Source organism: Cyrtonyx montezumae, unplaced genomic scaffold (genome assembly GCF_038088225.1).
Source record: "Cyrtonyx montezumae isolate F1298 unplaced genomic scaffold, pur_monq_1.0 scaffold_3, whole genome shotgun sequence".
Classification (NCBI taxonomy): Eukaryota; Metazoa; Chordata; class Aves; order Galliformes; family Odontophoridae; genus Cyrtonyx; species Cyrtonyx montezumae.
Window position 1 is genome coordinate 79,795,788 of NW_027072034.1, and position 27,675 is coordinate 79,823,462.

At 44.6% G+C, this 27,675-nt stretch overlaps 2 protein-coding genes across 9 annotated transcripts in view; one reads left to right on the forward strand and one right to left on the reverse strand.

The window, feature by feature from the left end:
• Positions 1-13,914, forward strand: part of COL8A1 (collagen type VIII alpha 1 chain) — an 81,710-nt gene extending 67,796 nt beyond the window's left edge. For all 3 annotated transcript variants that reach the window (XM_065742001.1, XM_065742000.1, XM_065742002.1), the window contains 2 exons: positions 10,449-10,764; positions 11,962-13,914. In XM_065742001.1, the coding sequence (XP_065598073.1) occupies positions 10,452-10,764; positions 11,962-13,868 (2,220 nt within the window). In that variant the 5' untranslated portion in view covers positions 10,449-10,451 and the 3' untranslated portion in view covers positions 13,869-13,914. The remainder of the gene's footprint in view (positions 1-10,448; positions 10,765-11,961) is intronic.
• Positions 13,915-20,186: 6,272 nt separating this feature from the next.
• Positions 20,187-27,675, reverse strand: part of ST3GAL6 (ST3 beta-galactoside alpha-2,3-sialyltransferase 6) — a 37,881-nt gene continuing 30,392 nt past the window's right edge. For all 6 annotated transcript variants that reach the window (XM_065742008.1, XM_065742007.1, XM_065742005.1 and 3 more), the window contains exons 7-11: positions 27,544-27,639; positions 26,103-26,289; positions 24,874-25,011; positions 22,103-22,255; positions 20,187-21,012 (exon numbers count right to left, since the gene is read on the reverse strand). In XM_065742008.1, the coding sequence (XP_065598080.1) occupies positions 20,932-21,012; positions 22,103-22,255; positions 24,874-25,011; positions 26,103-26,289; positions 27,544-27,639 (655 nt within the window). In that variant the 3' untranslated portion in view covers positions 20,187-20,931. The remainder of the gene's footprint in view (positions 21,013-22,102; positions 22,256-24,873; positions 25,012-26,102; positions 26,290-27,543; positions 27,640-27,675) is intronic.

A 27,675-nucleotide genomic window follows, 5' to 3' on the forward strand; every position in this document is an offset into this window, starting at 1 on the left:
GAGGAGCTGCCTAAGCCAGCCAAATAGGAAAAGCTGAAGATTGCACTTCATCCTGAATCCTCTCATGGTTTTAAGAGTCTTCTGGTGAATGAGGCACACAGGCTCAAGTCCCTCTATATGCTGCTCATAGCCCATAATCCTCTTTCTAAAGTGGGTGCCAAAATTTTTCCTTCAAACCATGAGGTGCCATCAGCAGCTCAAGCACACGCTTGCTCAGGCTGCAGCAGTAGGGTTGAATTCTTTCTTTCTACAAAGGGCACCAACACGCCCATTCTCTACCCTGAGGCACAACCCAGCCAGCCAGGTACAGGTGATGGTGAGCTGGAACGGTGTGCAGCAGGCCAAGGAGGACCAAAGCCAGAAGAGAGTTTGTCTTGAAGATTTGGCAACAGCTAATCAGTCCCTGATCAGAGACTTGAATTTCATCTATGGACAAAAGTGCTTTAATTTCTCCCTTCAATCCTATTTTCCCACGTAGTTCCAACCCCACTTCTGCTTTGTAATGCTGTCAGCAACCAACATGAGGCTGGTGCCCCCACTGGCTCCAGAGGAGAAGTCTGGTAGCACCAGGATCTTCAGCCTGCCACCACCAGTTCAGTCCTCCATCCTGGCCATGGTACTCATGAAATGCAAGTGCCAGTTCCCACTGCAGACATTTTTTTATGGCCCTTCATTTTCACTAGTATCACAGTTACCGATCATGGGTCCAAATGGTTATGCTGAACATTTTGTATTGTTTCTCTTGGAGCAGAGTTGTGAGATTTAAGCAAGTGATAGTATTTAGTCTCCACTGCTTGGCTTTGATTTCCCTTGGCTCTTGGTTGGGTTATTCCAAGGTGATAGATAGAATAATTTCAAGTCCTTTGAACCACAGCATGTTGGATTGCATATAGGAAATAAATACTGTCTTGTAGCATCTTAGGGGTCAAATCCAAAGCAATTTAAGTTGAGGGGACACGATGTATTTGTTTCTCTGAGAAGTCGATTAATTTCTTACTTTGTGCAAATGTATATTTTCATGATTCTGGGATAAGTTTGTCGGGGGTGAAGGAGAGCTCTGCACTTGCGTGTGTTTTTCAGAACTATTATTTTTCTTTTGAGCGACCTGATGAACACTTAATGTCAGTATTCACTGAGTCAAACCTATGCTGAGTGTTTCAAAACTCAGGTTAAAAGTTTTTTGACGGTGGTCTGATCTGTTTGGAGTGGTATAGGGATATACAGAATCATTAAGGTTGGAAAAGGCTGCTAAGATAGATCATTGCGTCCAGCCACCAACCCATTGCTACCATGCCCACTAACCACGTCCCTCATGTCCCACATCTGTATGGTACTTGAACACTTCCAGGGATAGTGATGCCACAGCATCCCTGGGCAGCCTGTGCCACTGCTTCACCACTCCTGAGAAGAAACTTTTCCTCATATCCAACCTGAACCTCTCCTGGTGCAACATAAGGCCAGTGTGCAGGTCAGCTATGATGGCACTGCAGAGATGTGTATTAGAGTTTTTTACATTGCCGGCACCCAGAGAGCCAAGTTAGGAATAAATGTGCACTGGTAGATCCACTGTCAAACATCGTGCAACTTCCAGTTTCATGTCAGCCCACACATTTGGCCCAGAAAACAAAGGATGTTTAAAAAAAAAAAAAAAAAAGAAAGCCCAGTTTTTAAAGTATGTTAACTGAATGAGTGCTTAGCTGTGGTTATTGTCATCTTAGTCTTCATCTAGACAGAATCTTGCCCATTTAGGGAGTAGAATTATAGAATAACATCTGTTTGATTTGTGGGAATGGAGGCAGCAGTGTCAGGTCATGACTAAGATCAGCATGTCCTAACAAATATGACAATATCCGAGCATTTGACAATAAAATAGGAAAAATTCTGTTGCTAAATTGTTTTAAAACATCCTTCACTGATTTCTATCTGAGTGGCATGGTCTTGTGTGCTTCACCTTCTAAGGCAAGATAATTTCTTCCGCTGTTTGAGCAAAGATAGGGAAAGTAGGCAAAGGGCAGGAATCTTTCAGTGGCAAATACCCTCCCAATAAAAATGCTCTAACAGACAGGAGGCTTTTTTCAATAAAAATATTTTACAGACATTTGTTACTGTTTTCATATCTCCCTTGGACTGGGACTTTGGGGTTCTGAAGTGCTGTAAAGTCAGAACAGAACAACAAAAAAAAATAAGGGAGAGAAGATCTTTCTCTTGACAGGCTCACCAAAGCAGAGCAAAGGGAAATAGTGAAAGTGGTAACAATTCATCTCCAAAATGGAGCCTCCAAAGCCTTTTGCTTTTATTTAGAAAGAAAAAATTACAAAAAAGCATGAGGGCAAGAACTAAGAAAACACATTTTGTATACCATCAAAGTGGGAAAATGAACAGGCAGTGCTGTGCTTTGTTAGTTTCAGAAAGAGGCAGTCAAGCAAATTTTATGGCAAGAAGGCAGTGTAAGGCCACAGGATTGCAACAGGAGTCACAGAGAACAATAAATTGCTTCAGACGAATCAAGGCAAATATTTCAGTCCTGCACAGATTTCTGACTTAGAGTTCAAGAACTCCAGGACTGTTAAAGTAAATGCAAGCTGCAAAGGCTACAGTATGATCAGCAGGAACGGACGCATAAAATGAAGTTTCTTTGTGACCAGAGGCTTCAATCCAAAAAGATTGTACCCAGAATTAGACACTCAGTGGGATTTCACGATGTTGACACATTTTTAGGGGTTAATGGCTCCCATTTGGACCACAGGAAAACAATCAGCATCTATGTGCAATGCCAAAATGAGGAAGGGAGGAGAGCTGCAGGTCTAAACTTCTAAGAATCCCATCTCATCACTGATAACAGAGACTAAACCACACCTTTTTTTTGTTGTTACATATACAGATAAGGTTTCCTAAATGAAAGAGTAACAGGCTCTGCCTCTGAGCAGCCTTCTCAGAGTCACAAGAGAAAATCTTAAACCAGTCTATGTTACATAAATGTGTGGCCTGAGCTGAGCCTTGTTTGCCCCTTTAGGAATCAATGCACGTTCACAAAGAAAATATTTTGATTTTCCTTCTTCTAGTACAATACTTCCATTCATCAAATGAGCAACTAAAAGTTCTCTGAAACTATGAGCAGCAGATCTCCTTGAGAAGACTCTTTGAATCTTTGGGTGAAGATTCAGGTCACATTTAGTTCCATTTAATTGCCCGAGCCAGGAGCAGCCTCCTGTCTCCCTCTGCCTACTCCAGCACCTGGTGCAGTGGGGGCACTCCACCCCTTCACTTCAGACCCAACCCTCAGAATGGGGCTGGCATCAGATCCAGTCAGCTCGTGTGGAGAACTTATCAGACACGGCTGTCCCAGGATGCCTATGGCTCTCCACCCCTTCTGCTTCGTAGCCAGTAATGCTGAGAGGTTCAGCCCGTGTTCAGTAGTGCACCAGGGTGACCAGAGGGTGATGAGAGCTTATAAACAGACAAGCAGCTTCAGGAAGTGATCACTCTGTGTGTGTGGCTGCTTTATGGGGTGGTGGTGTGACTAGTGGTGGAGGTGCCTCCATCGAAGCCATCTGCCAAGTCTGCAGGCAAATGGCTCAGAAGAGGGCATCAGGCAGAGTATTCAGGCACAAAATACATGGCAGGAAAATGTATTTCACATGCAGGTCTTTGCTAAATCCAACTCGTACTTAATTTTAATCCCATAATTACAGTCACATGCTTTTCTGCAAAAATTCCCCTAATCTAGTCCTCCTTTCAGGTGCATGGGGAAGACCAAGGACAGCATAGTTAGGTCTATGTGGCCTCACCTTCCCTTCCCATCTGCTGCTTCCAATCACAGGATGTGCTTTCACACACATGCACACTGAAATATTTGCACGCAAATACTATCTGTGTAGCTTCTGACACACACACAAATGTAAGTTGGTTGAAAAAGGGTGCCATTTCCATTCAGATAGCCAGCTCACTATCCAGCCTGAGCACAAGCACAGATCTGCTTGGAAGAAGACTGGAGCAGAACAGTTGCTTTGTCTTTGGAAATGGATTTACAAATGAATAAATGGAAATATCCCCAGGCACTGGGAGAAAATATCATATTATTACCATGAAGCAAAAGGCAGCTTATAGATGATTATCTGTTATTAAGATTAAGCCATTTACTGAGATGCTTTCACGCTTCTCTAGGAAAGCAACTTTAGGCATCAGTTTGATTTAAAAAGACAGAAATAGCATCTGTCACGTATTGAGTATTCCCCACTAGCAGCAGGTTTATGCATGCGTGCATTTAAAAATGTTTATTGTGACAATCTGTGGTATGACTGTCTTAGATTTACTAAACACCACATGGTAGTCAGATGCAATTGGTAGACCTTCAGCAAAAATGATTTCGTTTATTTTTAATGTACTGAACAATAGCTGTTTCTCAGTTACCCAAATGGAACACAAACACTCAACACTACTTTGATTGCTTGGAGGGGGCAGAGAAAAGGAGGGAGGCAAAAAATAAACAAACCTGATCTTTGTGGGAGAATGTCACAGGAGACAAGAATGCAGAACTGCATTCAACAGACCCCAGTTTGCCACGATCCGCTCTCCCTGCTGAGTACACAAGCCTTTCACACACAAGAATCAGGCCCTGTTGTCCCCAGTTAACACAGAGTACTGTCAGAAGCAAAATACTGAAGGACACTCCAAGCCTGCCATGAAAGAGCCATTTCCTCCTGGCAGCTCAATGGAGTCCATGGACGGGGCCACTCCTCCACCTCCTTCATGCTCTCTATTGCCAAAAATAAGGTTCAAGATTAAATTGGCAGAGCAAACCTAAATTTGTGTTCTGGAAGTTTGAGGGGAATTCTGTGCCAAGCTGCATTTTGTTGCCCTTACTTCCTGTTTATATGTGGGTTATGACTGAATGTACAAAAAGAAACTCTAAATTAGGGGCTTAATTAGTTTGATTGCAAATGTGAAAACATCTGCCCAAACGACATAAAACATCGTTTGGCACGGAAAGGCAGAAGAGTGCTTCACCTTCAAGTGGTAATGTATGTATTAAACGGCATCCCAAGTACTAAGCAAACAAAATTATTTGGCAAGCAGAAGGCTGTCAGTCTTTCCTGCTCCCAAAAATACGAGTTGACACTAAAATTCAATCTCTGAGCAGCACAGTGCATCTCCAGACCAGTTCAGAAAGTATTCAGTGATGCACAAATTACTTCTCAAAGCCACTGAGGACTAATGATGCAGAGATTAATTTTAGCTGAGATTAAGTTTTGAAATCAAGTCTGAAAACTGCAGACAACAATGTGCTAGGAAGGATACTACACAGTCAATTAAGCACTGCCCTGATGCTACCAAGAATTAGGGGCCTGTTTACTCAATTCTTCACAAATAAACACATTTCCCAGTGGCAGTCACCCTAGCCACTCCCTAGTGCTGAGCAACCACAGGATCTAAAGCTCTGAAGGCTGCTCTTGTCATTTTATGATGCATTTCTCAGAATCTAGCTAGGTGGAAATATCCACATGCTTGCAGGTGTAACCCAGAGGTCTAAGGAACAAAGTAACACAACATGTTAGCAGTGTAGGTTATTTGTTATCAATGTAATGCCAGAAATGAAAACAGAGAGTGAATGGCTACCACCTCTTGTGAGCCTCTTTCTGGCTCTGCACCAGCTGCCACTTACCTCTGTCTGTGAGCTGGGAGCCACAGGGTGTCCCCGCGGAGGGCAGCTGTGCCTCTGAACCTGCCAGTGCTCTGCCACACAGCTGTGCTACTCCTCACTCTGAAGCACATTCCTGGCTGCTCCCACAGCTTTCTGCTGTCCCTGTGTTCCTCTGTAGGCAGGGAGAGACTCGAGTGAAGTTCAGTAGGTCCCAGGTGGGATTAGAGCCACCAGTTCCCAAGACAGGAGCCATCCCCAAGTACACAGCTGTGAATTCTTGGTAATGTGATTCATTATCAAGGATAATTTGAATGCAGTTCCTAGCCACTCTTGATCTCAAGCCAAAATGTGGAGAATGTAGCTTTTTGGCACCAAATATTTTGAGTAGAGCTCCTCTGGGTACAGAGCATCCAGAGACATCAGGTTGCCTGCTGTGTGAGTTTTCTGGCAGTCATGTCTACACGGCAATCTCAGCACTGGCCAGCCCATGCCCTTGATGCACTGGGGAGCAGGTCCCCGCAGCTCTTCCATGGAAAGGACCTCAGGGCAGAAGAGTTCAGGTCACTGTGATACATTCCTCATGCCTCACGTAGTTTTGAGAAACACGGCAGTTCAAAAGCAACATCTTGGCAATGTAGCCTGTAGAACTAGTCTTTGGGCAAATGTCCTACAGGTCCTGAGACACTGGTAAATTATATGTAATGCAAAAATTGATTGCAAAGCAGTCATTCCCCTGTAACAACTGATTAATCAAGGTCTGGTTTCCACCCTTTGCAAGACCACCTATGATTTCAAGTCTAGACGGGCATCACTCTTTCCATACATTCTTCACCCAATTAGACTCAACAGCCATTATTTCTTCACACTAATATAAGAATTATGAGTGCTGGTACATTTTGTTTTGTCTTTGGTTTCTGCTGACAAACACAAACAGCCCAAGGGAGGTCCCTAGCTTTCTTAGGAGAAGAGCTCTACCAAAGAGATTATTGAGAAATGTTCTCACTTGAGCTTTGCCCATAAAAATGCATTTTTTTTCCATAGACTCTCTCTCACCCACAGAAAGAGCCACCCATGTTCACACATAAACAGTTAAACACTGTGGCTTGGGATAATTTTCCATTGCTTTCCAGTTGTGTGCCCCCTATAACATTTACTATATGAATGACGGGCAAAATGATGTGCCACACTGCATCTGCTAGAGAGGGAGAGACATATACTTGGCTGTGCATCAGAACACAGCAGCTTTTCCTCCCTCTTTCTTCAGACATTGAGTTTTGGTAAATTTTTGCTCGCTTTAAGTCTTTGGCTTCTCTAAAGGCATATGCACACATGGATTCACCTGTCATAAATATGTAGACACATTCTTGTTTCTTTCTGACAGAAGCCCAGGAAAATCCCATTCCAAAGTCAGCTTATCACTCTGCTGACAGATACCTTTGAAAGCACATTGGATCATACTGTGTTTGGAGGTCATCCCAAAATTGCTGAGATATGGCTGAAGCGTGTGGAGAGTCTTACACTTTGGCTGCATCTTCAGCATGTATTTTTCTCTTCCTGTCTCTGGTACTGTCTGTGCCACTGCTATCAAAATCTGCTTTTACTATTCATAAGCTCCAGTGTTCCAACAGTAATGTAACCAACAGTTTGGATCTACTCACTTATCTAAAAACCAAGAGCACAGTCTTCAGCAGCTTTTAGGCCTTTAAAGATGCTAATAGCTTCCCAGCAGCTGAGAGGCATTTTGCAGTAAATGCGTGGCTTCACCGTGCTCATCAATGTTAATTTTGCTTGACTTCTCCTCTGAGAGCTGCACGGCCACCACCCAGGTTTCTGCAATGGATCTAAGACCCCAACAGCACGCATGAGGCCGCCGGGGAGACGCTGACCTCCTCCCACAGCAGTGTCAGCCAAGACCCATTGGGCCCAAGGTCGCTCCGTAAATACACCCCCTACTTTCCACTCCACAGCCACTGGCCCCAGCCAAAGTCAATAGCTTAGGAGCAATTTGTCATTTCCAGGCCACGCTGTTTTGGTTATGATGAGTCAAAAGGACTTGAAAGGAAACAGAGACATAGTGAGGTCACCTCATTTCTGGAGCCTTACTTTCTCTCCAAGCTCTTGCTGGATCGCTCTCAGAATTTGCACACAGGTGGGCACATAAAAGCTCCTCGTGTGTGCACAGTCGTGCTTGCAGGTGCACTGCAAGAGATTTGATGGGGACGGTGGCAAGCACAGAGAGGCTCGGTTCCCTCCACACCATGGACAGACTGGTGTCTCCCCATAAGAATTTACTTCAGTTATTTCAAATAGCTCCCACTTGCTCACACAAAAACCACATCTTGCAATACAAACAAAAAGAAAAAATTAAGTCCAAAGGAATTTTACCTATTTCCCGCTCCGCTGATTCCATCAAAGTGATATTTTTGTGAAAAAAAAAAAAAAAAATTGGCCACCAGAACAGCAAAGTAGCCAAAACACTAATTCAATAACCTCATTCTTCCAAATCCGCCCTGCCCTTCATACTTCTAGGTTTCAACAACAGTCTCAAATTATCCCACACCTTGTCCTGCTTTTCTTCAAAAGGTTCCACTGCCATTTTGCCATCACACGAGAAACGCTCTTCGTCCAGAGCAGCTCTCCAGCAGCAGGGATGCTCCCTGCGCACTGAGGCCGGCGTTACCCCGCCGGCTGCAGGCTGGTTCCTAGCTATGGTACAGAAAGGCCACAGAAGAGACCCCCTAGAAGGTCTCTCTGGGCCACCGGCGCAGCTCAAGCTACCACACGAGCCCGAACAGCTGCAGGCTGGCCTAAACCCCACGGCTTCAGCTGCCGGCGCAGCTCCCGGCACTCAGCTGCACCGCGGCCCCGGAGCTCCCGGGCTCCGCTTTCCCCGCCACGCGGCTGCTGCGGCGCGGGAAGGAGCGCGGGGGGCGGCTGTGGCACGTGCGCGCCACCTAGCGTTAGTTGTCCCGTACTACAACAATCCTGCGGCTCGTTTGCCCTCAGTAATGACTTCCGCGGTCCGCTTAGGTCGGTACTGAAAGTAACAACGTTCTGCTGGTTTGTTTTGAAGGGCAGCGGTGACAACATCGACTGAGTGGAAAGCATCCTGAAAAACAGATACAGGGAAATGGCAGAGTCACGGAATCACAGCTCACAGTCGTAGGGGTTGGAAGGGTCTTCTAGAGGTCATTGAGTCCAATCCCTACATCACGTAACCTGCACAGACATCCAGACGGGTCTTGAAAATCTCCAGAGGAGATTCCTCCACCTCTCTGGGCAGCCTGTGCCAGTGCTTGTATGGAACTTCCTGTGTTCCAGTTTGTGCCTGTTGCTCCTTGTCCTGTCACTGGGCACCACTGAAAAGAGTTTGGCCCCATCCATTTGACTTCTGCACTTCAGATGTTTATAAACAGTGATAAGATTCCCCTCTCAGCCTTCTCCAGACAGTACCAAAAATCATAAAACCATGACAGAAGAGTTCCAGGTCTCTCAGCTCTTCCACGTAAGGGAGATGCTCCAGGCTCCTCATCATCTTTGTTACGCGCTGCTGGACTCTTTCTAGGAGATCCCTGTCTTTCTTGAAATGTGGAGCCCAGAACTAGACACAGTACTCAAAGATGTGACCTCACCAGGGCAGAGTAGAGGGGCAAGATCACCTCCCTCAACCTGCTGGCAATGCTCATTTAATGCACCCCAGGATACTGTTGGCCTTCTTGGCCACAAGAGCACTCTGCTGGCTCATGGCCATCCTGCTGTCCACCAGGACACCCAGGTCCTCTGCAGAGCTCCTCTCCATAAGTTCATAAGTTCATAAGGTTGGAAAGGACCTATAAGATCATCTAGTCCAACCATCCTCCTATCACTATCTCTACCCAACTACTAAATTAAATCCTTTAGCACCTCATCTAAACGCTTCTTGAACAGCGCTAGGGATGGTGCCTCAACCACCTCCCTAGGCAGGCCATTCCAGTGCCTGACCACTCTTTCAGAAAAGAAATGCTTCCTCAGGTCTAATCTAAATCTTCCCCGGCGTAACTTGTGGCCATTCCCTCTCGTCCTGTCCAGCACGTCAGCCCCTAACCTCTACTGATGCATGTGATTATTCCTCCCTAGGTGAAAGACTCCACACCTGCTCATGTTAAACCTCATCAGGTTCCTCCCTGCCTAACTCTCCAGCCTGTCCAGGTCTTGCTGAATGGCAGCACAGCCTTCCAGTGTGTCAGCCACTCCTCCCAGCTTTGTATCATCAGCAGACTTGCTGAGGGTGGACTCTGTGCCTTCACCCGGGTCACTGATGGAGATGTTGAACAAGACTGGGCCCAGCACCAACTCCTGGGGAACACTGCTAGTTACAGGCCTCCAGCCAGACTCTGAGCCACTGATGGCAATCCTCTGAGCTCTGCCAGTCAGCTACTTCTCAGTCCACCTCACTATCCCACACTTTATAAGCTTCAATACAAAGATATAGGAGACAGCATCAAACCCTGCTGAAGTCAAAGTACACAATATCTGCTGCTCTTCCTTCACCTACCCAGCGGATGATTACATCTTTGTTTCCTGCAGTTTTAAATTACTCTCCTTCAATAATAATGACATACTAATTACCATTGAGAGATTAGATTTCAGAGAAAGTGAGAGATAATGTCCAATAAGAAGAGCAGGTCCTTCTTCAAATGCAAATTAACAGGAATCTCAGAGCAGAAGCAAAACACAAGAATATGTGAGATGTCACTACATGGTCGCAAGCCTTCATAACAGCAGGAAACAACCTCTGCCAACTCTGATTTTTTCTGTTTTCCTACAGGTGATGGCCGTGCTGCTCATTCCCACACAGCTGTTGGCAGTTGCTGTTGCCATTTCCCTGCAGCTGGTGAAGTCCACTCAGGGTGGTGTCTACTATGGAATCAAGCAGCTGCCACCCCAGGTGCCCCAGTACCAAGCCCTCGGACAACAAGTACCTCACATGCCGCTGGGCAAGGAAGGCATCCCTATGCAGCACATGGGCAAGGAGGTCCCGCACATGCAGTATGGCAAGGAGTACCCCCACCTGCCTCAGTACATGAAGGAGGTTCCACAGGTGCCAATGCTCGGCAAGGACATGGCTCCCAAGAAGGAAAAAGGTAGGCGTGTCCCTCACCAGCCTAGCCCTGACACACTCCACACAACAGTGTTAGTTAGCCCCTGGGTGAGTGGGCTGCTGTCAGCTGGATGTGGCGTAGATTTCCTTTTCTGACTCTTTAAGTCATCTTTCTGTCAATTATGTATTGGACCGAGGCGTTGAACACACAGGAATTATCGCGCAACTCTGCACCTACAAGCATTTTCAGTATTCAGTATTCAGTAAAGAAAGTTTGGAAAATATTAGAATATTTAAGAAAGCAACAAAAAACATCTAAAAATTCAGAGTAACCACAGTCTCCACTGTCTCCAGTGGGAAAGGGAGAATCTCAGGGTCTGTTTCTGGAGTATCTGAACAAGAAAAACAGCAGAGAGAGGGTTTCCACCTCTCAAAGAACAATCCCATCTCCTGCCCTGAAACCTCTTTTCTCCTTTCACCGAACCCCAAACCTCTCATTTCTTCCATTATGGAACAAAAAAGCAATTAGCCCCCAGCACAACCACTCCCAGGTGGCGCCGCCTTCACCTGAAATGCTACATGATCACATACACAAATAAAAACATGGTTTAGGATAATAAAAAGCATTTTGTGAAGTGTTCAGAGGGAGCTCTAATTAGCCATGCCTATGCCAAAAACTTTTGAGAGCTGAGTGAGGCAGCAGGTTTCCATTAGCATCTTACAGGGAACCAAAGCCTTGTGAAAACGTAGTCATTCCAACACACGAATTTCTTACCAACACAGCCTTATTTTATTGATCTTGCTAACATAAGCCCCTCCAGCAGCAGCACTGTTTATGCCAAAACTACTCCTCCTGCATGGTCACACCACGCAGCTTCTGCATCCTTCTGAAACTCACAAGTTAGTCCGCAATAATACAGGAGAAAAAAGTCAGATTTCACTGCTTAATATTATACACATGGAAAATGCAACAGCTTTTCTGTTAAGAAAAAAAAAAAAAAGAATGCAAAACAGTTTTTCATATAAACAGAAACACACACATGTTGGAAATATGCAAAACAGCAAGAACATCCTCTTAATTGCATACTTAAGCCAGTAATTTTCTGGACTTTTCCAGCTACCACAGAACCAAGAGGTACCATATGAAGCATGTTCAGTTCAAAATTGCCTTTGCGTTTTTCAAGAGTTGTGAATACATTCACACTCCTACCTTTTCCTTTTTCTTTCTTCCCCTACCCAGAAATACCCATGCGCAGCTTGAGAGGTGAGCAAGGTCCCCCTGGTGAGCCTGGACCCAGAGGACCACCAGGGCCACCAGGATTACCAGGCCATGGTGTGCCAGGAGCCAAAGGAAAACCGGGTCCACAAGGATATCCAGGAATCGGGAAGCCGGGTTTGCCAGGGATGCCTGGAAAACCGGGGGTGATGGGGCCTCCTGGGCCAAGAGGGGAGATGGGGCCGAAGGGAGAGGTTGGCCCCATGGGGATACCGGGGCCACAGGGACCACCGGGACCTCATGGACTCCCAGGAATAGGGAAAGCAGGTGCTCCAGGGCTGCAGGGACAGCCAGGACCAAAGGGTGAACCTGGGATGAAAGGACCCCCGGGGGTCCCTGGGATCCCCGGTCCAAAAGGGGAGAAGGGTGTTGGGATCCCGGGTTTGCCAGGGCTGAAGGGCCCACCTGGGCTGCCCGGTCCCCCTGGCCCCGTGGGTCTGCCAGGGGTGGGGAAACCGGGTATGGTGGGGTTCCCTGGCCCGCAGGGCCCCATGGGCAAGCCTGGTCCTCCAGGTGAGCTGGGGCTGCAGGGGCCCCCGGGTGTCCCTGGGATGCAAGGACCTCCTGGCCTGCCTGGTGTTGGCAAACCTGGCCAAGATGGCATTCCTGGTCAGCCGGGCTTCCCAGGTGGCAAAGGGGAGCAAGGCTTGCCAGGCTTGCCAGGCCCTCCTGGTCTACCTGGGGTTGGTAAGCCAGGCTTCCCTGGCCCAAAAGGTGAGCGTGGGGTAGGTGGCCTGCCTGGTCCCCTGGGGCCCAAGGGGGAGAAAGGCCATGCAGGGCCCCCTGGCATGGGAGGGCCACCAGGGGAGCCAGGCCAACCGGGCCTGCCGGGCATCATGGGCCCCCCAGGCGCCGTCGGCTTCCCAGGACCCAAGGGAGAAGGCGGTGCTGTGGGGCCACCAGGACCAGTGGGCCCCAAAGGCGAACCAGGCCTGCAGGGGTTCCCAGGGAAGCCAGGCTTTCCCGGGGAAGTGGGGGCCCCTGGGCTGAGGGGGCTGCCAGGCCCCACCGGGCCCAAGGGAGAAGCAGGGCACAAGGGCTTGCCAGGGCTGCCGGGTGTCCCAGGGCTGGTGGGGCCAAAGGGTGAGCCAGGGCTGCCTGGTGCCCAGGGCCTGCAGGGCCCCTCCGGCATCCCAGGTATCGCAGGGCCCAGTGGCCCGATCGGCCCCCCAGGGTTGCCAGGGGCCAAGGGAGAACCTGGCCAACCTGGTCCTCCTGGCTTCCCTGGTGTGGGAAAACCTGGGGCCGCAGGGCTGCAGGGCCCTCCAGGGAAGCCTGGGGCACTTGGTCCCCCCGGGCAGCCCGGCCTCCAGGGGCCTCCCGGTCCTCCTGGACCACCTGGGCCCCCAGTAATCATCCCCCCAACTCCGCCGGCCGCGGGACAGTACCTGCCTGAAGTGGGGCCAGGGATAGATGGCCTCAAGCCCCCTTATGGCTACGCAGGCAAGAAGGGCAAGGCCGGCGGTGCCGTCTACGAGATGCCCGCGTTTACGGCGGAGCTCCTCACCCCATTCCCCCGAGTTGGTGTGCCCGTGAAGTTTGACAAGCTCCTCTACAACGGCCGGCAGAACTACAACCCCGCAACAGGGATCTTCACCTGTGAGATCCCTGGGATCTACTACTTTGCCTACCATGTTCACTGTAAAGGTGCTAGCGTCTGGGTGGCTTTGTTCAAGAACAACGAGCCACTCATGTACACCTACGATGAGTACAAGAAGGGCTTCCTGGACCAAGCCTCTGGGAGTGCTGTTGTTCAGCTGATGCACGGGGACAAGGTTTACGTTCAGATGCCATCCGAGCAGGCAGCGGGACTCTATGCTGGGCAATACGTTCACTCATCTTTTTCAGGATATTTATTGTATCCCATGTAAAACGAAAACCAGACACACTCACACACACACACACAAATCTAAACCTTTCCTCTCTGCTTCAAACTCTTATACCACAAAAGATGCATTTAATGACCGTTTTGGACCATCTTGTTAAAAAAAACCCACAAAGTTTAACATGCACAGCTAGATATAAAAAAAAAAAAATGTGGTGAACATATTTAAAGGTGTGTATCAGGTTCATAAACAGATGTTTTGCACCCAAGGGGGACATATTAGCTGTACATTATATATTTCTGTGACGCCATGCTTCATTTCATCACAATAATGCAATACTGAGGTTCAAATCAGTTTATGTCACTCACTCCCCTGTTACGTATTTGACTGATGCAATGATCACAGTTATGAGATGAAAAACAGTGACTGAAAACAGAGTAGGTCAGACTCCAATTGCATGGAAAAAAATGAGTGGCTTTTTACTTGTTTCGGGGGGGAGGGATGGGGGGGTTGTGGTGGTGGTAGTGGGTTTTTTTCTGACAGCAGGGCTGCCTGACAAGCAGAGGTTCTCACACTGGAGAGCTTTACTTCTCTTCCCTCTACATGAGACATTCCTGCAGGTTTGGTTTTGTTTTTCCTAAGCAATTTGTTTATCACGGAAAAGGAATACTGAGAGCAGAACTGTTCTCTGCGAGCTTTCTCCAGGGGTCTGAGGGCTCAGCACACCGCTTTACTCCAGCGGGCACTGGGTTCACCTCCAAACACCGCAGCACCCAAAAAGCCTCTATATGTACTCTCACTGTTGAAGCAGATGCAGTAGATCAGAGAAAATTTAAGGACTTCACTATTTGCATTATGCCATGTGATTAAGACATCTTGGCTGTCACTTGCCAATGCAGCAGGGTGGTATAAATTTGCTCAGATTCTGATATCCATGCAAAAAACCTGCAGTCTGTCCAGCTTGCAAAAGGACACAGGTATTCTGCCACTCAGCCAACATAGAATCAGTTTACTGTTCCAGGACTAGGCAAAACAAAAGTAGCTCTATTTGCTAACTAACTAACTCATCGCCTGAGATCAGCCAATAGCCTTTTCCACAATACTGATCACACAAATCTATCTGACAATTTCATTTTATCTAACAGCTAATTTCCAATCCTTATTTATGTGTTATGAATTGTCTAGGAGAATCTGCAGGCCTAGATCCTTTCTGTATCTGGGAAAAGCGGCTTTCATGCAAGAACTGTCTGTTCATCAATGGTGCTAATCTCACCTCAAGAGTATTAATTTAAAAGGCAGTGTCCTTCTCTGTGTTTCCCTGTACAGTGCTGCACATCACACACTTAGGTTAGTTGAAAGTTAATTGCTCCTCACTTGGATCCATGTCTTAGCTAACGCTACTGCTTTTGATTCAAAAATGAACTAGATTTTTCATGCAGAACTAAAATTGGATTTAACTGGCATTACTGTTATTTAAATACAGAGTTTAATGCAGTCTGACATTGACTAAGGACTCCAGTGATATAATGTGGTGCTTTATCTCTGAAATTTTATGGAACGTTGGCAGGAACAGACGGACAGCTTACCAGCCACTGGTGACTTTGGTATGTTTCCAGAATATATGAGATATGTCAAAAGCAAATAATTTTGTATTTAAAATTTTTGTACTGATTTGAAAAAAAAATATCTTATTAAATATCTTAAAAAAAAAAAAAAGAAAAAGTGATCCTCTCTTCATTAAGCAATGTTGTTAGAAGGAACATTCAAGCCACCAACTTCATGTAGCAGGCCACAAGGACTGACTCCCCTCTAGCCCCCCCACAGTGGCACAGCTTGCTCAGCACACAGCAGGATTAGGACTGGGACAGCAGTGCGAAGGACTGCCACTGGAAAAGACATCGGGGTATGACAGGAGGGGAGCAGAGGGATCAGATGTCTGTGAGATATGCTGGTAGGTGGTTGTACTTGGCCAAAAAGCCAAAGCTGGCTGTGGGACACCACATTAGGAGATGTGTGCCTCATCCCTACAATGTGAAAACAACTTTTCATACTCCATTCACTTCCCCACACCCTGTTTTTCACCCATGCCAAAAAGGTGGTCTGAAAGTGGCAACTAATTTGTCACTGATCTAGGTCAGTGATAATCTCTGCAGTTTAAGTTACAGCGCAGGGTGTGCCTCCCCTGACCTCACTTCATCGATGAGCGTTTCCTCCATGCTGGTGAACTGCTGAAAGGGCACTACCAAAACTAATACTTTAAATACCCACCACATGTGGCAGGAAACTGCTTTTTGAATCACCTTGAAGCTGCTGAAAAAGCAAGAGAGAAAAGAGAAAAGGAGTGGAACATTGCAACCAGTACCCATCCCTTCCTATCTAACGTATTTCATCACACACCATGTTAAACATTGTTCACCTGAAAGAAGCGAGTAAGGTAAGATTAGAAAGCCATGCAACAGTCTCAAGAGAGTGTTTGTCTTGATCTTACCCACAAATATCACATCCAGTTTTGCTGTAAATCAGCCAGAGTGATATTTCTACCAGCAGCACAGCTTGTAACCAAGGCTCAAACATTTTAAGCCCCATTTGCCCTACTAACCACAAAGGTTTGCTCTGAAACACGATACCACATCTGACAACACTGTATTTACATTACACAGAACTAATAATGGGATTGGGCACACACAGCACTGACCTTGCAAAAAACAAGCTGGAAGGTAACATCTTAACACCATTTATTCGCAGAAAAAATCACTTTCCATTTGTAGCATTCAAAATATCACTTGAAACATCTGTAAGAAAGTCTTCAAAATGTAGCTGACACTTTAAAGATCCATAAACTTAAACAGCAAATAAAATAATCAAGTACTAATCTATAGCAGAATCTATAGTCGAGCTTTGCACATTCTTAAGATCAGGCTCCACTGAAAAGTGACAGTATTTTATTACCTGCCAGAGCACGGCTGAAAATAGAATCACGGCACAGGAAGCAAGAAGTACCACGCACCGATCAGTAACAAAGCTGTGATCCTGCATTATTCTCAACAGTGGTGAGAAATGTGATTTAGTTGAATCTGTTAGGCACTCTCCAGTTCATATTTAGCACAATAATTTATGACCTTCCTCGTGTCGTATCTCAGCATTTCCTTTAATTATTACAGTTGAGGAAAAGATACTGTCAAAAACAAACAGGCTCCCTAAGGGTCAGGGCCAAACAGAACTGGGGCTGATGGATGTTATCCTGCTTACTGCTCGTGTGCACTTTGGTACTTCAGAGTGAGGTCTTTCTAACGGCGCAGCATTTTGGTAGGGAGTGACAGATAAAACACAGGAGCATCTTTGCTGCAAGATGCTGCTGGTGGGAGCTTCAGTCCACTGCTGGGGAAGAGGAAGAGAGGAAGCAGTGGTGAAACTATCTGATTTTGCAATAGATATGGAAGGAAACTTTACAAGGTACCTACACAGTCACACTGCTATCGACATGAAAATAGGGCTTGAGCACTTTGGGATTCACAGTTCGACAGTTTCTCCACTGATGATGTGATCAACATAAGGGGCAGCTTCCAAAGGAAAATTTCAGTGCAGAAACCTTGCCTTCAGGAAAGGCAAAAAACAAGAAGCATTTGAGGTATGCATTATTGCCTTTTTGTTTTTTATAATAAAATCTAAAAGCCCTAAGGCTGATCTTTGATATTACATGCTACCATTGAAAATACGGACCTGGATATAATAGGCACCACGATCTGCAGACATTGTTGACAAAGTAAATACATTAATTCCTGCCCTCAAGAAGTCCACACAGAAGCTCTGTCTGTTCTCAAGACAGAACAGAAGAAATGGTCACGTGAGGTAGGGTGACTCTACACTGATAAAGCAGGGCCAGTATACACAGAAACCTACCAAAACACGTTAAGGTAGAAAAACAATGAACCAGAGAGCTCACCGCTTATTGCTGCAGACAAAAGCTGCAGGACTGCAGGCTGCGCTTTCAAAAAACAGTGCCCTATTGTTTATCAAAGCTATCAAACCTTGCCTCAGTCCTGAGCAAACAGGTCTGGTTCAGAACTTCAGTGAAAGTCACCCTGTCATGACAGCAGCCTCAGCCCATGCAGACTCAGTTATCCCACAAGAGAGACAGATGTGAGGAGAAAGCAGGCACAGGAGTACTGGTTGATTATGAAAAGGAGAAAGCTGTAAACATGGGAAGACTCATGGAGGAGAAATAAATAATAATAATTAAAAAAACCCCAGCATCTGATAGGGATAAATGCTTGCAGGCAGCATACTAAGCACATTTACAATATCAAATGTCAGAAAAGAAGCTTAGAGTGACCATAATGCTGAGGTGATTCAAAATGAGAATAAAGGAGACTACTATAAGTAAAAAAGGAATTTGGGCACACCAGCTGTTTGCCATGAAGTCCTTTTTATCCAGTCATTTTATCTGTGGGCACCAAAGGGAGATGCAGCCCCCACCTTTGCCCTCAGCACAGTGAGACTCTCCCAAAGACTTCTGTGCAAGGAAAGCTCAGCGCTGTCATCTGTGTGAAACATCATGCCTTGGCTTTTTGTTTTCCTGTGGAAATGCTGCTGTCAGTAGTCTGAAGCAGTGCAGGGCTGTACAGTCATGCACAAACCTTTTTAAATGACTGAGGTAATCACGAGATATAAACGCTGGATAGAGCTAAAGGCATCATCACCGTTTTCTGGTGCCGAATTTCACCTAGTTCAGATTTTTAAATGACTCCTTCTGCCACTTAATCATAGTATCACAGAATGGCCTGGGTTGAAAGGACCTCAAAGATCATAAAGTTTCAACCCCCCTGCCATGGGCAGGGTCACCAAGCACTACTAGTCAGTGCTGCCCAGAGCCACATCCAGTCTTGCCTTGAATGTCTCCAGGGATGGAGCATCCACAAGCTCTCTGAGCAACCCGTTCCAGTGCATCGCCACCCTCTGAGTGAAAAACTTCCTCCTAGCCACTCCCCCTTGGCCTATCCCTATCAACCCGTGCAAACAGTCATTCCCCCTCCTGTTTATACGCTCCCTTAAAGCACTTGTGGTTCCTTCCACTCCTGCAACAGAGGTTCTGCCCTGGTGCCTCCAGCACCTTTGGCATGCCCCTCTTCTCCCTGCTGCCACCTGCACACAGCCACTTGAGGAGCCCCTGCACACAGGAGCACCATGGTGGCTGAACCACCACCTCCCTGTACCATGCTGGGATGCACATTTTTGACATCTGCAGTTATTTAAAATATTTCCCATTTGCTTGAAACCAAACAGAGCCAGGAGTCACTAGGTAAAAACACTGAAACACTGTACAACAGCACAAGCCATCTCTTCTTTGTCTATGGCTTGCTTCCAAAATCATGCTGCACTCAGCAACTACCAAGTGGCAGAGCCAAGGAGCTAATGAAAATATTCCTGATAGCTTCCTCATCACCTATTGCATTCTGCAAGAAAAACAGGAAAAAGGATATGATGGCTCTTCAGTCACTTCAGTCGTTACTCCTCTGCACTGCCAGCAAAGTAACTGTGGTCAGTACTTCTGTAATGATCAGCTCCTGAAAAGACAATACTGTGCGGATAACCTGCTAGAGGCTTGAGATCATATTTTAATTGCTTGCACTGGTCCTAGATCTACTACTTCTCTGTGTCTTTGTATTAAAACACAACGTTTTTCTACCAACTTCAAAGACTTTTTTTAAGCCAACTTCTGGTTTTTTTTCAGGCATGATCAATAGATAACCATAATGTCTTCCAGAAAAACCTGCCATAATAAAAGATATGTAAATACATCCTAGGAAAGATTTAGAATGGTATTTCACATGTTCTTTCATCTTTGAACGGTGTCAAGGATGTTCCAAGGCAAATATAACTTCTTTGGTAAGGTTGTCTGAAACAAATGAATACAGGAAACATAACCATCCCAATAAACATCTCCATTAAATTCCCACGTAAATGCCAACGGCTAAGTGATTTAACTCATCCACATCATTTAAACCCAAAAGTAAAAACAAGAGATATAAATGGAAGCCAAATGATAATTCAGCTGATGCAATCCTACGTGGTCCCTAGCACATTCTGCTGCCAAAGACAGGAATATTTACTGTTTGTACTGATACATTTCAAAGTTGTAAATGCTTTGCAGCATGTGAAAAAGGGGATTACATTTGGAAAAATACATTGTTATTCTTCAAGAGAACAGAAAGATACAGTAGATCCTATCCTGGAGATCCGGGAACCCAAAAAAACACTGCCTCTAAGGTTGAACTCAAGTGTGAACGCTACCGTCTGAGCTCACATTCCTGTTGTCATCCTGTTGTGGTGAGTGAGTGACACAAATAATTCAAGACAAAGCTTCAGTCTTCAAACTCCCTTTTTTAAGAGAAGTCAGAAATAGTAAAATTTATTGGAAGCACAGCACAGGCAGTAGGTTTTTTTCCATAAACCAGTACAACACGAGCATTGTCAGTACCAAAATCTCCAGAAAATAGACCAAGGATCTTCACCTTTGGCACACGCAGACAGCAGTTCAGAGTCAATGACCATTGTGGGTTGTGGCTTCTTCACAGAAGATGGATGTCTTCTGCTCAGGAGGAGGGCAGACTGAAGTCCGTATGTCCTCTTCCCCCAAACACACAGTAATGAATTAAAAAGGCATTGTTTTTAAAGTCACTTTTGCATTACAAGAAAGATTCAAGTTTTGACATCCATCCACTACTTAAATAGTTGTCTCAGTCTCTTAACAGTGTAATTCTTCTGAAGGACGTTAGAAAAGAAGGTATTCCAGAGAAGAAACTATTTGGAAAAAAGTTCTTGCTGATAAATAAGTAATGTGAATCACATTTTTATACATCCCTGATACTTTCATCTGAAAGTTGTGTGTTTTTCCCATTAAATAGCTTCACAGAAATTCAGTTAGCTCTGCTTGCAATAGTCTGTTATCCTCTGGCTTAGAAGAAGCTTCTGCCTTATGAGGTTTCTGTGCTGTTTTTAAACAGTAAACAGTTACGTTGCACTTAAAAAATAAAAATGTCATACAAAAAATAAAAATTTTTGAAATCTTGAAAAAAAGCGATTGTTCTTCATATTTTCCATCCAGTTTTCACGTCAAATTGACCACAAAGTTCTTGTCTATAAGCTTCTTCAAAAATTTCTGCTCAGCGTTGATGTCATGATATTCATTCTAAAGAGATGTGAGGAATAATAATCATTAAAAAATTAAATTCAATATATTACCACAAATTATCACTTCATTGCTCCTTACTCCCTATTTCCTATGATGGAGGATGCTAAGAGCTGGAAGAAAACAGGTGAGTGACCCTACTGCCCAAAACTAGACCAGACTTTCTATTAGCATGCAAACCAAACAAACCTCAAAATAAAGGTGAGTTCAGCATCAAAGAAAAATCACCTCAGAGCAGAGGGCACCTAGGTCTCCTCAGAGAGATAAGATGTCCTATGGACCTTGCCTCATCCTTCCTCTTCAGGAAAGGGAGGAGGAAATAAAATAGATCCCACATGGAACTGACATACCACACTGGGTATGCATGTGCAAGAGAAAACTTCACACGGAGGTAAAGGGCTGAGATAGAGATGCTTGGAGTACAGAGATGAGGGCAAGAGCAGAGACAAAAACCAGAGACATAGCTGTAGCAAAGCCTTTCTCTGCAGGAGCAAGAGGCTTCACTGATGTCTGCCAGCCTCCTGCTGCTTCCTCCCCTGCTGAGCTGTGGCTTTTCCCTCCTGGAAGTGCTTCCTTCTTCTCCTATCCCTTCTTATGACCTGTTTTTCTTTGCTGCTTTCCGTATTTGAAATTCATCTCTCTTCCTAACTGCAAATTTATAGGTCTTTCACTCCTTTCTTTATCCTTCCATTCTCTTATCAAAGGAATTTCATAACTATGATCAACTTTGCAAGTAGCTGCCAAAGAAAAAGAATGGAAGCATGAACAGTGCTTACTCATGTTCTAGCAGTGCTAGCAAATACGCCACCATGAACAAGAGCTGTGCTGCCATCGTTAAAGGAAAATAGAGCATACAAATGGACAAATTAACACAGGCACACTATAGAATGCAGTATAGCTGAAAGGACACTATCCACATTTTTAAGAAGCAATAGTAAAGACAGACTTTAAGCAATAAAAACCCATGAGCAGCAGAGAAGATGGGAAGCCTTTCTAACCTGTAGTTCCTTTTACCTCATTGCATTGCTTTCCTCCCTTGCCAGCTGTATTTCCCTAAGCACGTCCCTCAGCACAAACAAGTGTGTGTTACCTGCATCATCTGAGCCATTGTTTCATTGCCATAGTAGTGCAAAGAACTGCTCCTGTCAGCGAAGTCATATTTGAAGCCTGCCAGGTGAACTTCATGACAAATGTGAAATGCTAGTGTAATGGCAATTAGCCCCGTTGTTGGATGCTTGGGTTTCTAAAACAAAACACAAACAATGCACATAAATAAACAACCAGCAGCTTCACAGGAATAGCAAAGAGAAGAAAACAGGCAGTCATTATTTGGGAGCCTAGCTCTTCTACAGACATTTGGCTTTGTATTTGCACCCCCTCCCATCTTCTAAGGAGTAAGGTGCTGCCTGCAGCATTTCCATGGCAAGTATTACTCGTCAGGTCAGCATCACACAGGCTTCTCTGGTTTCTAACAAGGGCTGAGCATGTTCTGTGGCCTTTCCCCAGTAGAGGAATCAGGAAAGTCTCTCCATCATTCTCCTCAGAAGCCTACATTCATGAGATCAGTCCTCAACACGTTGAAGAACACATTTCCATTAACTTTGACTGAATTATCATATGTGCTCATGTTTCTAAATGTTGGAGATTCAGACAAACACAGCATCTCAAATCTTTGCACTGCAAAACCAGCAAACATGAATGCTACTGCTGCATTAACTTTGAACTTCTTCAGAGCAGTGAAATTCCCAAGGAACAGCTTTAGCTTTCCCACACTATTTCCATTAGAGGAAAGTAAACTGTAGATAAAACAGCTTGTTTCCCTACAGGGGATATCTCAGAAGTAAATGCAAAGTAAAATGTCAAGAGCAGGTGATAAAGAAGTGATTCAACAGCTGAAAATTAAAAGTATCTAACTGAAAATGTTCTTTAGTTACGAGTTGTACATTTCTTACATGAGACTATCTTCTGTAATAACATATGATTGTTCTAGCAGTAGCTAAAATGATGAGAAATTAAATTAGGCACGGTTTTTGTTTGATGTGGTTAGTGGGCATGATAGGGATGGGTGACAGTTGTACTAGATGATCTTAATGATGCTATGATTCTACTAATTCAATCAGAGACCAAATGAGCTGAACACTTCCAGTAGTTGCAGTCAATATCCCGCTTGAGCAAAAAATAAAGCAAAAAAAAAAAAAAAATCACATCTTGTTTTCAACTTTTACTCAAGGTTCAGTTTATTTGCCTCTGAAAACAAAGCACACACACCAGAAGTGGGAAATCCTGGACAGAGAAAAGGTAGATGCATTCAGTGACAAAAAATAAAAAGTTATTTCTGTTGTATGATATAGAAACAAAACTGTGAGAAAAAAAATGTTATTAACATCAGTTCTGTAAGACAAATTAAAACCACAGGATTGGACTACCATATTTTATGTTATTTTGGGGGACTTATATGACTTCTGGAGTACTCCAAGAATAATAACATCAACTTAAAATGCATCCCACTGCCCAGAGAGCAGAACAGCCTTCCAACCCAGAGGGGTCAACAGCATAACTTTATGGTGCACCTATCAGTACCCCAGAATTATTACAGGTATGTTACATGTCAGGAATACTGCTAGTTGGAAATCTCAGGAGTATCACCAGCTGCAAGCTAACTCTCTTCACCTCTGGCTATCATAAGCATACAGTTCACCAGAGGAATATACCAATGAAAATCAAAACTGCTTTTATAATGCATTGTCATGCTTTAAGTATGCTTTTTTGTCCAACCAAACCCCAGAGAAACCCTTGAACATGGCAAAGGAAGAAGCCTTGATCAAGCAAACTGATTTGTTGCAGATTCTGCTATATGGAACTGCTGCTGCTTAAGTGTTCCTAGCATGGCCTAGTGATATCCTGGCTTACAATGACATTCATTCACATCCAATTTTACAGGTTTTCCAGGCTTGGTTAACACCATCATAGTCACTAACAGAGAAGAAGTGCTTACTAGACTAGGCAGAAATGCACTAACAGGGAACGTAATTTTGGCTTATTGGAAAAGGCAGCAGACAGCAGGGAAAGTAACAACTGTCTTTGGCATCTCCTCCAGGCAGAGGGAGCTGAAGCACGGGAGAGCAAAGGCACTGTACAGACCTGCTACACAACACACATCAGTGAAATGAGAGAATTGAGGACTTAGGCTCAGCCATTGCTACTGCCTGGGATGATGGGCTCCAAAACCCCAAAGGTAGAGGAGTAAGGGGGATGTGGAGGAAGTAGAAGGGTACATCCTACCATGGACATACTCTGCTCCAGCTTTGAGCAGGAGAGGAGCAGAAAGCGACAAGAGCAGCCTGCACCTTTCTCAGCTCTGGGACACCACATATATCTGCTTGGCTCAAGAATACTGCCAGGTATATGCCATTAGCACGGAGCTGCTCCCTAGACCCTCAACAGAATGAAACCGCAGCAATGTTAGAATTACTGGCTCTCCTTGCCTTCTTGTTGTTGGTGGTTTTGTCTGATTTTAAATAAGAAAAAAATCCCTAAATTTAGTAATTCAGAACTCCTTAAACATTTCTAGAGCCTCTACAGACCGATCATGTTATAGTACCTGCCTAATTTCTTCTGTTTTGTAAAAGGAATTATTTGCCTACAGTGCTGTCTCATTTAATACTAGTGATGGAATCTGTAAGAGTTTTTTAGCATACAAGACTAGCCACTTTCTGAACTCAAATTTTTTCATCTCTGAGCATCACCTAAACCCAAGCTAATGTAATATGATCCTAAAATGATATTCTAATGGTCTGCTATAATGAAGAAATAATTACTTTGGTTGCACACAACTAAAAAGCAAAAACAAAGAATGTTTACCTCTTTTTTGGGAAATCTTGTTGGGAAATGAAGCCAATCATAAGCTGCTTTTCTGGTGATGCTAGGATCAAGAATCCTGATTTGATTAGATTTGTATATCATGTTCAGAGCTGGTTTCTTCCAAAAGCCTCTAGCACTCTGCAATGGACAAATAAACAAGTTATTTACTGCAAATTTTAACAGTTGATTTTGGTTCTGTTGCAACCCTGATTCTAACCAGGGCAAAATCCAATGGTAAGAGTTTGAGGAAGAAGAAAATAACTGTTGAACATTCCAGAGCTCAAAGCCATATGCTAAATCGTGCTCTTGCAATAGGACGACCCCCTGTGGCAGGTTGGTTGGCTTTGCAGAAAGGTCCTTAGTAGACAACAATACACACCATCACTGTGCCCTGCAGGTAACAAATGCCCATCATATACTTGGCTCCTTTAACAAGAGCATGGGAAGCAGCTAGAGAGAAGCAATCATTCTCAAGTACTGTGCCTGCCTGTAGTCTGACAAATGCCCTTTTGGGCTGCCCTCAGTAACAGTATAAGAAAGCACTGAACAGGGCAAGCTCAGTACAGGAGCCCAGAGTGCATAACATGTAATGCAAGAAGGGTGTGAGGAGGCTAGGTTTGTTCAGCTCATCTTCCAACAACTGGTAGAGGTTTACAAGAGGGGAAAAAAAAAAAGAAAAAAAAGGGGCAGGACCAGACTAATATCCTGAGTGCTCAGTAATCAGGAGGAATTCTTTCTCCTGTGAGAGCACTGCTGCGCTGAAACAGAAGTTGTAAAAATATCCCTGGGAATAATAAAAACTTACCTGGACAAAGCTTTCAGAAACTTGTATGGCTTTTGAACTTGGCCCCATTTTATTTGAGCAGGGGTTTGGACTAAAGAACTCCAAAGAGAGGTCCCTCAGAATGTTATTCTGCTATTTCACCAAACGTACAGGATAAAATGACATGGAAGTGGCAGAAGCATTTGTGTTAGAATATGAAGCAGCGCTAGAAGAGAATAAATAGAAATCTCCAAGAAGAAAAATGCTTCGGGGTGAAGAACTGATTAAATGTGGGAGGGGAAAAGGACAGAGGCATACAAGAGAAAGGGAAACTGAGCAGACAGACTGAGAGATTTAGTATGGTCCCCAGCCAGGAGGGCTAAGGTTAAAAGCAGACCAAATGCACCTCCACAGGAGAGACATGTGGCAAGCTGAGAGCAAAAAATGCATAAGTAATTAAACTCACTATTTTCTGACCACCTAATATCTCCCAAAGCCACTTTAAATCACGTGGTTTGAAGACGATAATAACAACAGTAGTATTAGGGTCGTAGTGGATCGGATCTGAGAAGATGGATTCTGGGTAAGAGAGGCGGAAAGTTGTCCTTCTCCCAACATCCTCTTCATACCCTATAACAGGGCCATTATTCATTCTGGAAAGAACAGAGACACAGAAATGGCAATGACTACTCTAGACACACATCCTTACTGCGCAGTGGTCTGCACACACACAAGTCTGCAAGGCAGGCACAGCACATCCAGGTGTGGAAGGGTTTAGTGTCCTGGCATTCACTTATCGCATTGCATGGCAGACAAGCAGTTATCAGGTGCCTCCTGTGCTCACCTGCTAGCACAGCAGTATCAAGCACAAATGGGAACCTGGCCAAGGTGGTTTAGAGTACAGCTGTATGACTGCTTATCATGTGTCACTCAAACAAAAGACCTTCTGATTTTGTCTCAAACACAGCAACTGAAGTAGATCAAGGAGATCTATGCCTGGCTTGGAGAATTACTGACTGCTCCATTCATAATATTAGATGATTTGAGTCCCACAGGAGGCAATTCTCAATCCTTTTCAACATCTACAGTACATAGCAACAGTGATTATGACCATATACCTGATGCTCGTTCATCTTTGTTTATAGCTTTCCCCCCCTTTAAAAAGTACCTGCACAGCTGCCACTGCTTTGTAATACAACAGATTAGTAAGCAGAAGGCAAGTTTTGGTTTTAGAGATAACTGCTTTAAAGTGTGTAATGCCAGCATATATGGATTTCAATTTTAAGAAGAGAAGATCCATCTCAAGGGAGCTTTTGAATTGAAGAATTCAATTCAAACACTTGACAGACAGTAACCTTACATGATTGTAAAGCAACAAAAAAAGAGACTGAGACAATAGCAAAGCAGAAACTGAAATGGCAGCTCAGAGATTTTACTGAAAACACACCATCTGACGGGACAGCTGCTGACAGAAAGATTGTTTGACTAGTTCTTATCTCAGTTTCTGTTATAAATTAGCCAAACAGTCTGATTTTCATATAGTTTGGCATCTGAATTCCACCCCCCCTCCCCCCATCTTGCCTGTTCCTCTCTAAGACTTCCTTAGCTTCCCTGAACTGGACACCTCTTCTTCAGACCCTAGCATCCCCCAGTATACTTCCAGTATAAGACAGTATGTTTGAGGAAAAGAAACAAGCACCAATATCATAGTCTAGATGATGAGCACCTTAAGGTGGACCTCACAACATTACTTTCAACCCACTCCAAGCAATGAATATGGCGGCACAAAGGGCAGACAGGCACGGTGTGGAAGGTAAAAGGCAGGGCTGGACTCTAATGCTACCAACTTAATATAATTTTTTTTAATTCTCTACATGTAGAAAAAGCAAAAAATAAATAGAATTTACCTTATTATCACATCATATGAGTCAATTTTTCCCCCTAAAGTCTTATTTCGAAGTACTCCTCCGTTACCGACCACAACACACCGTTGACAGGCAACACTGTGAAACAAACAGAACATTGAGTGGCACTACACC